Source organism: Myotis nattereri, assembly GCF_964212035.1.
Source record: "Myotis nattereri genome assembly, chromosome: 5".
Lineage (NCBI taxonomy): Eukaryota > Metazoa > Chordata > Mammalia > Chiroptera > Vespertilionidae > Myotis > Myotis nattereri.
In genome coordinates, this window is record NC_138080.1 from 87,739,229 (window position 1) to 87,753,936 (window position 14,708).

The window sequence follows — 14,708 nt, forward strand, 5'->3', positions numbered from 1 at the left end:
CATTTTGCATATTCTTCCCATATTTTAAATGATTATACTTTTTCTTCGTGATATTTTTAAGTAGTTGATTATGATTTGAGACAGATCTTGTCATTATCACTATAACCATTCTTTATTTATTTTTTGTCCCCCCCCCCTCCCCCAAGAAATCTATGGCATCCATCTTTTGCTCTGTCCGCAATTAAATTGGCCATGATAGTTAATGGAATTAATCTAACTGGTAGAAAAGCATATGTTCAAGGAGTTAAAACATAAAGAGTTTTATTATAACCACTTCTTTACTTTTCAGGAAAAGGGGAAATATTAAATATTCCTCAATTCAGTAACTTTTACAAATTAGTAATTTACTTTTTACAAATTAGAAAAAATAGACATTTTCTCCTTTGTTCATTTTGACTTAAAAATGGAAAATCACTGCCATTTGACTAAAATCATATTTTTAAAAATTAACAGGGCTGATTTCTGCTCAGAAAATGCTTTTACTGATGTGGTTCTGGTGGCAATGTAGAATACCTATCTTCTTTAGGTACATCTTGGGTGATGTGGACTTTAAAAATCTTAGTTACACCCAAGATTCCATTCCTCTGTGGTTACTCACCTGGACCACAGACATGTAGGGCCTGTCTAAAAGAGACATAACATCAAGTGTGGCCCCACCAGTGACTCATCCCTTTAATATAGTGAAACTATAGAGGGAAGAACAGGGAGGATGTATTGGTTGCTAGGGAAATCTAGCTTACCTGTGGAAAATGACATCCTGTATTAATAAGATCTAAGGTACGACTCACATAATTATCCTAATTTTAAGATTGATGGAAATGATGAAGCATTTCTTTACATCGGGGACAGGTCATAAAAAATGTCTAAATGTACAGGACTGAATATGGTTTTAGTATGTGACTTTATAAAGAAGGTGGAGATCCCAACTCCCTTTCATGTCTCTATATATATGTCCAAGTGTGTGTATTTTAGTGCTCTGGGAAGTGTCTTGACAGAGAACCTGAGTAGGACAAAGCAGCCTGGATCTGAGTGAGCTAACTGGCACCATGAAAATATCAGGTGTCTTTCTGCTCCTCTCTCTGGCTCTTTTCTGCTTTTTCTCAGGTGAGTTTTTTCTTTAAAATTAAAATCCAATACTTATGCTGAACTGGACATGACAAGTGTATTTACCCACCATATTTCAAAATTCTAACAATTTTGATATGAAAGACCAATTCTGAGAGATTATCATAATGATGATAATGATTATAATGATTATAATGATGAAAATGTTAATAGTAATAATTATAAAAATAACTTTCATTTGTTGAGCATATACTATATTCGAGGCATGTACTAAGAGCTTTTATGCATTATCTCCAATACACATAGTAAACTATTCCTATCTATATTCTACATACAAGAAAACTGTGGCACAAAACGTAAGAAAATTGGCAAAGGACTTACAACTCGTAAGTAGAATTTGGAATTTGATCAGATCTTCTAGACATCACAGTTTATGCTTGTTCCACAAAACTAGTCTGGGGGATGGCTAGTTGTCTTATATATTTACTTAAATACTTACGTATTTTCTTCTAAGACAAAGGAAAGCTTCCCTGTACTCATTATTCTTATACAGTAATTGGAACTCAATTAAAATTAAAACAAGGGGAAAAAGGAAACTCAATTAGAAAATCCTTCAGAAAAAGGTATCCAGTCTTAGAATACTGAAGCATATGTGTTGTTGGGGAACTAAACAATTGTTCAAGAAGGGGAATATCTTTGGGCACCTTAATGAGCAATAGTCAAATATTCTATCAATTTGGATTGTTCAAAGGACAACTGTACTTTGATCCAATGTTTTTCAGTACAGGACCATGCGAATGAACAGGACACTGTATCTCTTTCCTTCCTTCTTTATTTTTCCACCCAATGATGTTATAGTAGACAAAGAACACACTAGAGTCTCTAGACTCAAGACCTAGACCCATGTCTTCCATTTATGACTGTGTCAACTGGAGACAGCTCAGCTCTCTGAGATCTTCTCTCATTTATAGAGTTCTAGAAATAAGACTGGATCTTGGAAATTTACATGTGTGACCTATCACTTGCTGTGACAAAAGTCATTGAATTTGGGGGCTATCAGAGATATTTCCCTGAGATTGAATAGGTAAAGAAGTCATTTTTCACTGGAAACTGGTTATATTTAGAAATATGAAAAAAATTACTGTGATCTTATAGAATAAGTTTGACTAATAAGGCTAAATAACCTGAAATGATGTTTCTGTCACCTGCTAAGATGACATAAAATAGATGAGACTGTATAAAAATTTTCTGGCTAAGATGCTCTCAGAAATTAATTGATATCCTCATTGCTTCTCTTTATGATCTTTTCATTGGATCTTATGTACCAGGACACTCAATTTACCAAAACATGGTCCTTCATAGATAAATCTGTATTTGGGAAGGCCAATGCCTAAGTGCCTTAATGTTGAGTTTCAGTCCTAGCATTTCCATTTTATAGTGTGTGACCTTTCTGAGTAGTTTCTTCATCTGTAAAATACAGCTATAAAAGGAATATTCCTGTGTGTGGAATTAAATGAGAAAAAATGCATGTAACGTGCTTTACATAGTGGATGGGATCTAGTAAGAGTTTAACAAATGTCTATTAATATTAACATTATTAAACTTCAATAATATGACCACTGTATTGAACTCAGGTGTTGCTGATGTTAATCATCCTTCTGCCCTGGTAGTTCTACATATAAGATGGTGGACAAAATCTCTCCTCTTCTGATCAAAGATTTGTACAGTGAAGAAATGGCTGAGAATTGTAATAATGAGTTTTCCTGGGTCATAAAACTCACTTTTAGTGCTTACAAAAATATAAACTTCCAGGCCCTATTTGGTCTTATATAATGAAATTTTCAAGTGATTGTCCTAAAAATCTGTATTTTTAATAATACTGCTGCAATATGGTTGGTACTCACTACAGTAGATTGCCATCAAGTTTATTTCAAAATTAAAAGCCCTGTTCTCGCCTCATCTCCATTAATAGAGAATGTACTTGAAGCTATTTCCAGTTGTCCTCCTTTAAGTATGACACTTACTCATACTTTCTGTCGTCAAGGAGGCTTTTGGCTAAACATGCCAGGTGTCACTGGCATTAGGAGTTCCCCAGAAATGACCAGAATTCAGCTCAGAGCAGAATTGAACCAAACATTTTTTATTATTTCAGCATTTAAAACCATTGAGCTAATTAGCCACAACCCAAAATCACAGACATAGCTACAAAGATGGAGGGGCGGGGGGGGGGGGGGGGGGAGAGAATCAAGACTGTATTTATAGATTGTTTCCTCTTTCAGGAATTTAGAGAGATGTAGCAAAATAAATGAGTTTGCCCTGGCCAGTCTATATTTTGGCTAAGTCTTTAAAGCTGAGTATCGGGAACAGAAAAGCAATTTTGACCTCAAAGAACAAATAAAGTTAATCTCTTCCTGAACTGCGTATAACAAAGGCAGTGCAATGAACCTGGAAATGTCAAAGTTAGAGAAGACTTTCCAACCCAAATTCGCCAAAGATCAGAGATGAGGTCATTTCCACAGTGGATTAGTAACTGGGCCAGAACTCTAACATGCATGTCCAGATTCTGAAACGATTTTCTGTCACCTCCCCTCCCAACCTCTAAGACATAGGATCTTAACCTTGTCCGTCCCCTTTCATCCCTTCCCAAGTGTCTACTGCTCCCTGAGAAGTGAACAGATATTGGAAAATCAAACAATCATGCCATGACCTGTTGAGATGACCAAGAACTAAGAATAAGTATCATTCCAGCCTTGAGGGTTTCCCAATTTTGCAAATCCCACTTTTTCCACATTCAGAAATTACAGTGTTCAGACTTTGTGCTTTTTTTTTTTCAGGTGTCTTCAGTCAAGGAGAAAAGGTCAGTGCATATTTTTATCTATTCTTCAGACCTGGGTGGTGCTTGGTTGGTATTCCCAGCCCAAAGAGAGGCTTGTCTGTGGGCAAAAGGGCAAAAACAATGAACCAGCAGGCCAAATGCAGAAATCAGTGGGAGAAATAAAATTTTTAACTACAGTTTCTCTATGAGTTAGAAGAGCTTAAATACCCATCCTCAGGTTTTGTTAAAGTAAAGCAATTATAAATGAAAACGGGATGAATCTATAACACTCATAATCTATCACTGCTTTTACTGTGAGATCTTGGGCAAGTAACTCAGGTTTTCTGAGCTGCAATTTCCACTACTGTAAAAAAAAAAAAAAAAAAAAAGGATAATCGTATTCACCTCACAGAATTGTAGTCAGATTGAAATTATATATAAACTATGTGGAAGTATTTGGTAAACTATAAAAAGATTAGTTGTTGATTAATAATTAACAGCTTCTGAAGGATTTAGAGATCAGAGGTTATTCTTCCCTTTATAGAAATAAGGCCACCAAGAGTAAAAAAAAATATATTGCTTATTACAAAGGTGGTTACTGCTCTATATTGCGTACACATAGACTGTTTCACTTAAATGTAAGTACAATTTGGGTTAAAAGTTGGAATGGGGACACATTATCTTCATTGTCTGGCTGCTGTTTTTTCCAAATCAATCCATCAAATTTCCTCAGATTGCTTGTTCTAAGCATCAAAAACCACAAACAGGTGGTATTTGCTCAGCTAGCCCTACTCCTGTGTCCATACAGAAAGAACATTTCTTCTACTTGACCTTGGCAGTTGTTTTTGTTAGCCTTTGTGTGCCCAGGAACCCTTGACATCAAAAGTTTCCAGATACTACTGCCAACTGGTTCAAGTTGGCAAAAGAGCTGAAAACCTCTTCCAACTCTAGTATATTGCATCAGACTTTTTCCTTCCAATTTTAAACTCTCATAAATTGAAATGCATCTTTCAGTGGATGATGCCCTACAGTTGACTTCTCAATGTATGTGCATGTGCACTTGTGTGTGTGACACATACATACACATGTGTTTGTACTTGTATATAAAATTGTATATCTTAAAATTGATTTCTTATTATGTTTAAACCCATTTGGTAGCATAATCCATGTTAAATATTAAAACAAAAAAACAATGAAAGGACCTGGGATCCAGCCAACCCATTTTGTATCTCACTAGGTAGTAAAATATAAAACCATTACCCACAGATTGAAAATATATGAAATTTAATATGAAATTCTCATTGATACTCAAGTCTCTTCCCTTATTTAGGTTTTGATCTCAAAGATATTTAATGTTTCCCAGATTCTCAGTGTTTTCTAAAGTTCACTTAAAATTTACTGATTCTATTCCTTTCAATAGGCCTAAGTCTAATAGTGGACTTGCTTTTGGATCACTGGAAATGTTTTCTAATATACAGATCCCCAACACCATGCCAGACTTACTAAATAACAATCACACATGGGGAAATTTTCAGTCTGCATTCTACATAATTATCCAGTGCTGGGGAGCGCTGTCTTTGCTCAAACATCTTAGAGACAATATACATGAGTTCTAATTTAAATATTTACTGCCTGTGTGATCTAAGATGTCTCCTCCCTTGTCATTGCCTTTGTTTCCACATCTCTAAAATAAAAATTTCGATTCAGTGATCTCTAAAGCCCCATCTGACCTTAGCTATCTGAATCAGTATGAACCAAGCCTGCTTGCCAAGACCGCTGTCTTTTTTCCACTCAAGTAGACAGGGGAGGGAGGGTGCCACCTTTCAGATGGCATCAAGGCTACCATTTCTCTTCCGTATGGCTGGAAGGATGGTGGCGGTCCAAACGACAGGCAGAAAAAGTTGAAACTAACCTTAAGAGCATGCCTGCCTAATTCTGATTCTGCTAAGACAAAAGGAAGAAAGATTTCCTCCAATACTTAACTCAGTCTACTCATTCCAAGAAGCCTCTCCATGCTGAAGCATCTGATGGTAGATTATAGTTAATAATCTAAATTATAGACTTGTAAAAGGAGACTTTTAGAATAATTCACTATCGCTTCTCGGCCTTTTGGCTAAGATCAAGTGTAGAATAATTCACTATATATAAATATTAATTATGAATTAAATTATTATCTAAAGTTGGTCCTGTACGTTTCTAATAATAGGAATTAGAGTTTGAAATTTTGATGAAGATTCAAGAAAAAACAATGCCTAAGAGTCATCAGTATCATCTGGAAATATATATGCTCTTAGAGAGGGAAAACCAAGTATATAAAATTTTCTTGAAAATGAACATAGTGAATAGTCAGGAAGAAAATAAAAAATGATAAAAGGAAGAGAGAAGAAATAGTTAGAGAGTCAGAGTATTGACATATTACAGAAGTCAGGGGTTTCAAAAAGGAGTAACATATCGTAAAAAATGATGAGCATTTTATAAATAGCTAATGGGTGTATTCTGAATCATTTTGTAGAGCCATTTGGGTAGTGTGGAATGGGTATAAAAGCAGGGGAAGTAGCGCACAAGTCATGGAGGGGTTTAGAAAACTGGTGTGATTAAAAAGGATCTGAAGTAACTACCTGGGGAGTAGTAAAGGAAAGAACAGATGAAGTCCTACACCCTAGAGGTGTACGTATGTTTGCAAATTTTCATTAACTTTATTTTTAGAACTGAAATACTAGACTAAAACATCAATGACCCTGACTTCTAAGTTAATTTTTGTGATCATATAAGCTCATTTTCCAGTGAAGTTAAATGCTTTTGTAGTTTCCATTAGATGACTAATCTGGGTACTAAAAGTGTCCCTGTATTCCAGAATATTTTTGAAGGTACAATTCTTTGAAGAGCCACAAGGGGTCAGGCCGATACTAAACTTTGGTACCCAAGTGCCTAGAAGTAGTCTCAGGAAGCTGGACTAAGAAAATAAGTGGAGGCTCTTGTTAAAGCCAACACCAACCTAAAAAAACACCAAAACAGAACAAAGTTCCTCATTAAGTAGAGTAAGAAATAATGGGCTCCAAAAATTCTAGAATATGAAATAACGTACATTGTTAGTGCCCATAATATCAATCCTCCACATGATACTTTACAAACTGTTTTCAAAGGACTATTCATTTACAAGAACCCTAGAAGACAGGTATTGCTGGCCTCCAGTTAAATATAAAGAAATTTCAACTCAGAGTAGTCAACAATTTGCATGAGGTAATGCAGGTAGTAAGAAGAAGAAGCAAAATTCAAACCCAGGTCAGTTTAATACCATCTACAGTACAGCCCCCCCCCTAACATTATAGAGCATTGGGCATTTTAAATAAATTCAGGGGATTTTGGCTGTCCTGGGTCTCTTGGAGGAAACTTTAAGGAGAAAAGATAATCCTACCACCCTTGGTCTAGGCCTGCTTTTTTATGTCCACTAAGAAACTAATTGTCTGCGTTCTATTTAAAGGAGACCAAAATAAAAATATAAAAGAGGACAGGAAATTTAGACAGAGGAAAGGCATGCCATTCTTAGACTGCTTCTCCTTCAGTTGAGAACTGTGGGCTCTTTCTAGTCCTACTAGATATTCTGATGTTCTCCTGTCTCGCTGTTTGTCTCACAGAAAGGATTTCTGATTGGCTCTGCAAAGTCATTCTTTATCTTTCCCAACGTCCAGGGCTCTCCAAGAGTGGCCCTTTTCTGTCCCCATCACCGTGCTAAAATTTCTCACACAGTGTGAGTGAAGAAAGGCCTCTAGATATAACAGGCAGCACATTGTCCCTGTTTGGCCCACGGGGGTGTCTCTCACTCACTGTGCTGTAATTATCTGTGTTCTTTTCTGCTCTCCTAATTCAGGCAGTAGTTGTTATTTCTCACACCCAATTGAAGAATTAAGGACTTAGCTCAATTTAAGCCACTTTACTGAATGAATCACTGCTAAATCTTATATTATCAAAGCTGGAAAGGTCCTTAGAGACCATCTAAGCTACTGCTACTGAACACTCATTTGAAGCTCCTTCCAAAATGTGGTAAGAGCAGGTCTACAATATGAACCTTATTTTCTGCATGCCTAGTCCAAGACTATTTCAAATACTCTATGCTGACTTTCTACAACTCTAATATGACCACATTTGATCCTTATAACAACCATGGGAATGAAGCTTGACAACCGTTAATGAAAAAAAAACAACATTTTGGTTAAGAAAATTGAGATGCAGATAGTGAGCACTTTGTCTGAGATGACACAACCAGACAATGGCGAATGCCAGGACACGTTCTGAAACATAGTTCTCCAGCTACACCAGGGACCCTTGAAGGACAGGACAATTTAGAAGCATGAAGTATACCTACATTGTAAGGAAGTTTGTTCATATACCACTTGATTGACTTGGTTTTATTTATGGAAATTCTTAGCCCTACCTAGTCTCATTACAGGGGGCAATGGAAGGGGGAAAGTGGGTCTGGGCACAGAAGTGGGGTCTAGAAGCTCTCAAAGTAAATGTCCTCCAAGTGCCACTTTCGTATCTGCTTTCTAAAGGACAAAAGAGCCTGGATCACAAGATCAGAGGGTCGAATGCCAGGGAAAGGTGGCTTGAGAAGGCGTCTCTTTAAAGTAAGAGACTTTTGTTTCTTTTCTCGCTGATCTGACTGTAGAGACACCCATATCTCTGACTGAGATGCCCTTTCTCGGCCTGCACATTGTCCCTGTTTGGCCCACGGGGGTGTCTCTCACTCACTGTGCTGTAATTATCTGTGTTCTTTTCTGCTCTCCTAATTCAAATAAGATGGCGAACGTATGGAGATATTATAACTGACTCCTTTTTGTATTGCCAGCACCCAGAACCATGCCTTACAAGTATTAGTTACTCATTGGCTGTTGGTGGAATAAATGAAAATATCAGTGATAAGTCTACGGTTTCCAGTCTGTTCTTGACTCACACAATTGCAAATGTGTATGTTCATGACTTAAATACAAAACAAATTAGCTTTTGAGAGAAAAAAAATCCTATGGTTAATCATGTCCTGAAGATTTCTCAGCTTTCTTTTTATTTGGGGACCTAAAGGAAAGGTTACTATCCCCAAAGTACTATGACAGGATGGAGTTATCTTTAAGAGCAGTAAGAAAAAAGTGGGGCTATAGGTAGGACTATAAAAAGCCTAGACATCTTCTATCCAACCAAGCCTAAGATCTCTGCTAAGCACCATCCCACCCAGCCTCAATAGTACGAAATGTGAAATTTCATAAAAAATGTGTGTTTAATAGTCTCAGTTGCCTTAAATCTTATATATGTGATATTTTGTAACTCAACTGTGTGACTCTTGCTGAGCTTTTCCCCCATACAAACCTTCAGAGAGTGTTATCAGTATACTAGGGCCGGTGCACAGATTCGTGCATTGGTGGGGTCCCTCCACCTGGCCTGTGGGGATCGGGTTGAAACTGGCTTTCCAACATCCCCTGAGGGGTCCAGATTGCGAGAGGGCTGTTCTCGGATGATACACCCGGAATTAGGCTCCCTCCTCTCTGGTTCCAGGTGTGTCACCCAAGAACCACATCTACCAAGTCACCACAGCTGCCAAGTCACTGCAGCTCAGCAGCTCCTGCATTGAGCATCTCCCCCCTCGTGGTCAGTGCACATCATAGCTACTGGCCAGGCAGCTGGTCGGCCAGTCAGCTGATCGCTTAGGCTTTTATACATATAGATAATGGTTTGCTAATATCTTAAAAATATGATTCCTCTTATTTGTGCCCACACACTTTTTTAATAAGGTATTTCAATACAGCTTACTTTCCCTGACTGTAACTGGGGTCAAGAGTACATCATGAACTTGGTCTTTATTTCTCTAAATGGGATATGTTGGAAATCAACCATAATAGATAGTTGGAATCAGCAATGAGAAGGTATATGTTCAAGCACTGGTTTTTAATGCTTCCTGGTTGTGTGGCATTGGGAAGCTACTTAATTATCCTGAGGATCAATTTTCACATCTGTAAACTGCTTAATATAATTTGTTCCACATGCATCTCAGAGTTATCTCAGCTGAGTTAATCCATATGGTTTAAATACTGTGAAGCAATAGATAAACATAAGACATTATTAATGAAACTAGGAGAGGGGTAACGTATGGTCCCTTTATTCATGTTAAAGGGCACTTCATTCCACACAGTTGATATTTGGAAAAGTTTGGTTCTACCTGTTGTGTATTGTCTGTACCTTGGAATAAAATGGCTCAAATGTCATTTGCATACCAAATATTGATTCAATTGACATTGAATGAAAATAATTTTAAAACTCCAGGCTATTTTTGAGAGACCACTGTAACTGAGGGCATATATTAGTAGCATAGGGGCTACTACCATTCCTTCTACAGAGCCTATGACAATAATCATTAATTATCATAGCATGTGTTCTCACCAAGGCTGAATGCAACCTCAGAATCCTAAATAGAGCAACTTAGTCACAAAAGTTCAAATACTACAGAGTTTGAGACAGAGTAAGTTAATATAAAGACATTAAAATGTTGTTTTCAAGAGAATAAATGGATGTAGTAACCACAAGGAAAACTAACAAGCCATCACATAACATTTGGAAGCTCTTTGCAATGATCATCCATATCTTTATAACAAAACAGGAGTGCTATTAGAGTTAGGTTAATACAGTAAAAAAAAAAAAAAGTGTCACCTAAAGACCAAAAACTACTCTCAACTGGAAAATTTAGTGTTGAAACAAAGTCATACCTATGGCATTTGCCTTACTTCTTACATTTGTAAGGAGTAAGTAACTGCCTTACATCATTAACTCAAGCAACTCACTTCTGAATACTGTGACTACAGAAATGGTTATCCTGTGTCTCAAAGAAAAAGTCTCAGTTATGTTTAACACATTCTAGATAAACAGACAAAGTAGGTCATTTTCTATTTCAGGAAACTTTACATCACAAATATATGTGTATATATATATATATAATTTTATCAAAACATATTTATATACATATACTTTCATATAAATATATAAAGTATTTATATATTAATATGACTATATAAATGAATATTTATATAATTGTATATAACATATAAATATTTATATACATATATGGGGTATGTGTATACAAAAAAGTATGCACACTTTGAATAATTATAAAGGCAATGTTTATTAAAATGCATTTCAAAATTGTGCTATTAGCTGTTAAAGTATGTATACATTTTTCAGGAGATATATATATATATATATATATATATATATATATATATATATATATATATTTTTATGCTTTCTGCCTAAAGCTTCTATTGTGTGGAACAGTTCCTTAGACAGAATGCACTAATGTCCATGTCACTGTGCTTACTTTGATAGGTTGACTGTGCTGAGTTCGGGGATCCCAAGGTCTACTGCACTCGGGAATCTAATCCCCACTGTGGCTCTGATGGCCAGACATATGGCAATAAATGTTCCTTCTGTAAGGCGGTGGCGTAAGTATCATACTCAGAAACCTGTCCCTTGCAAGCGCAAATTTCCAGAATAAGACAATCACACTTTCCTTGAAATAGTCCAGAAATTTCTGTTCATACCCACCCATAGAGCTAACAGAAATAAGCTTCAGGCAAATGGATTGAAAAAAATTTGTTCAAAAACTAATAACAATTTGCATAATAAATTATTTGAAAGCATAATCTTCATTGTAATTATTAAATGTGATTAATCTTAGGGACTTTTAAAAATTATACATCTTTAAGTATTTTGATACATTTTATTTTTTCCCCATTTATTTCTAAATAAGATTTTTAATAATTGTATCCAATTATGTTTTGTTATTATTAATTTCAGAAACAATAAATTTTAGCAATATAGTTACGTTTGAGAATTCATCAAAATCAGAAACATAAAAAACTTGTGGGAAAATTTATTATTAACAATAAAAGTTATTACTTTATCCACATTATTTTCAAGCATTTTATTTTATACCAATTTCTATGTTGCTCAGGCAACAATTTCCATTCATTCCTCTCTTTTCCTCTGATGAAAAAGGCCTTTCCACAAAGAATAGAGGAAAGGATCATTCTTACTATCCAGACTATTCAAACTTTACAGATAGTATACTAGGAAGATTCTATCAAGGACCAATATTTATTGAATTTATGTGTTTAAAGGAACAGAACAGGTACTATAGATTTTAGCAAATAGATTCTGAACTTCCTAATGAGACATATTTTATAATTAATAAAAACTTATTCAATCAATCAATCTCTTAGTCTGATTGCTCTAAAATCAAAGGAATTATAGCCCTCTTTAAAAGTAACCTCACTTCTTCACCACTGTCATTCTTTTCTTGTATTAGAGTTTCTTCTATGAATGTCTTAATTTTCCTCAACTTTGCTGTAAGATTCCTAAGCATGGAGATTATATAGCTCCTTATCAATAACTGCAAGGCCAAGCACATAGAATTAAATGAATAAATATTGAATGCATAATAGATATTTCTATATTTGTGTATAACTCTAGAGGCCTGGTGCATGGATTTGTGCACCAGTGGGGTCCCCCGGCCTGTCCTGTGGGGATCAGGACAAAACCAGCTCTTCAACATCCCCCAAGGAGTCCCAGATTGTGAGAGGGTGCAAGCCAGGCCGAAGGACCCCACCAGTGTACGATTGGGCCGGGGAGGGACCACAGGAGGGCTCCAGGGCGTGTCCTGCTTGTCTTGCCCAGTCCCAATCAGTTGGATCCCGGCAGCAAGCTAACCTATCAGTTGGAGCTTCTGTACCCTGGTGGTCAGTGCATATCATAGCGACTAGTCAAATGAACGGTCGAACAAATGGTAGGACACTTAGCATATTAGGCTTTTATTATATAGGACTAGAGGCCCAATGCACGAAATTCATGCAAGAGTAGACCTTCCTTCCCCCAGGTGCTGGCACCGGCTTCCCTCTGGCACCCGGGACCCGGGCTTCCCTCAGGCTGTCCAGGCACTGGGGACCTGGGCTTCCCTCACAGCCCCAGCTTTTGTCTGGTCTAATTAGCATATTATACTTTTATTATTATAGAATTATTATAGATACCTGCTAATTAATACCAAACTTTTTCCAGGATAAGGGCAGTAGGGTAAGTTGAGATTGCATATGATGAACACTCATTACTGAGAAGGACTAAATATATGGTCTACTATGAAAGGCCAAATGCCTGAATATTTGGGTTAACAGCCTCCATTTTTTATTAGGACAGAACTATGACACTATAATCTCTTTGCTATTATTTCTCCTGTCATTTTACCTTTCCCAGTTGTATATATATTTATTCCCAGATAAGAAACAATTGAAATCAAAAGATCTACACCTTATTAAATTTGTTTAAGATTCATTTTTTTCTGTAATTAGGGCAGATGTCACCTCAAAGTGAATTTAATTAACTTCTGCCACATTGTCAACATGGGTACCTGTAGAATCAACTAATTACATAGATGATGACAGTTAAACCTTGTCCAATGTCTGCAATGAATACTAATTATATTGTACTGAGCATATCTTGTCTTTCTCTTTGATAGGAAAAGTGGTGGGAAGATCAACCTAAAGCGCTATGGAACATGCTGAATTGGAATCGGTGTTTTGTGCTGAGCTGCCAGCTCTCTCGGCCTTCTTTTCTTGGTTCTGCTTTGATTTTTCTCTAGCAGAAAGCTTAAATTTATAGAAACACACCTTCTCTGCCTGGGTATTGGGGAATTCAATATATAATATTTTCCTTGATTTGCTTAACAATAAAATAAATTCTGCAGAAGCCTGGCCTGTGTTTTTACTTTGAGATCAAGGAAACATATAGATACAACATTGAATAATTGACCTGACATAAATGTGGATTACCTGTTTTCCTAATCTAAATCAACCATGAAGTCATTGTGGGATCTTGGGAAAATCCCTTCCCCTCTTTTATTCTTGGAATTTTCATTGTATAATGAAGAATTTTCTTTTATAAAATCTATAATAATAAAAGCATAATATGCTAATTAGACTGGATGTCCATCTGGATGATCTTCCAGACAAAAGCCGAAACTGCAAAGGAAGCCCGGGTCCCAAGTGCCTGCTGGCAGCCGGAGGGAAGCCTGGGTCCTGGGTACCAGAGGGAAACCGGTGCTGGCAGCCCGGGGAAGGAAGGCCTACTCTTGCACGAATTTCATGCATTGGGCCTCTAGTCCTATCTAATAAAAGAGAAACATGGTAATTGACGTACGACCGCTACCCTTCCCATTGGCTAATCAGGGCGATATGCAAATTAACTGTCAGCCAAGATGGCGGCTGGCAGCCAGGCAGCTTGAAACTAACATGAGGCTTGCTTGCTTCAGTGACAGAGGAAACCAACATTCCCCGCCTGCCTTGCAGGCCTCGGAGCCTGCAGTTTGAAACATTTTAACAAATATAGAAGCTAAAAAAAAAACCCCAGAAACCAGCTTTCAGCGAGCTGGGATCTCAGAGCTGGAGTCAGAGCTGGAGTTATACATTGTTTTGAACCGAAACAAACCAGATACCTACTTTCAGCAGCGGAGGCCTGAGAGCTGGAGCCTCAGAGCTAAAGCTGGCCCAGAATTAAAAAAAGGAAAAAAGAAAAAAAGGAGCGGTTGGGAGCTTCCATCACCCGCCAGCATGAAAACAGCCCTCAGCCCCTCACCCAGACTGGCCAGGCACCCCAGTGGGGACCCCCACCCTGAAGGGGGTGTGACCAGCTGCAAACAGCCATCATCCCCTCACCCAGGCTGGCCAGGCACCACAGTGGGGACCCCCACCCTGAACCAGGACACCCTTCAGGGCAAACCAGCCAGCCCCACCCATGCACC

At 37.3% G+C, this 14,708-nt stretch overlaps 1 protein-coding gene across 1 annotated transcript; it reads left to right on the plus strand.

Annotated features, from left to right (window-relative positions):
- Nucleotides 1–1,046: 1,046 nt before the first annotated feature.
- LOC308518912 (serine protease inhibitor Kazal-type 6-like) lies at nucleotides 1,047–13,473 on the plus strand (the record flags this gene model as incomplete). Its single annotated transcript, XM_081090707.1, has 5 exons — nucleotides 1,047–1,104; nucleotides 3,900–3,922; nucleotides 8,431–8,505; nucleotides 11,246–11,361; nucleotides 13,428–13,473. The coding sequence occupies 5 exons, from the start codon at nucleotides 1,047–1,049 to the stop codon at nucleotides 13,471–13,473; spliced, it is 318 nt and encodes a 105-aa protein (XP_080946833.1).
- Nucleotides 13,474–14,708: the final 1,235 nt, after the last annotated feature.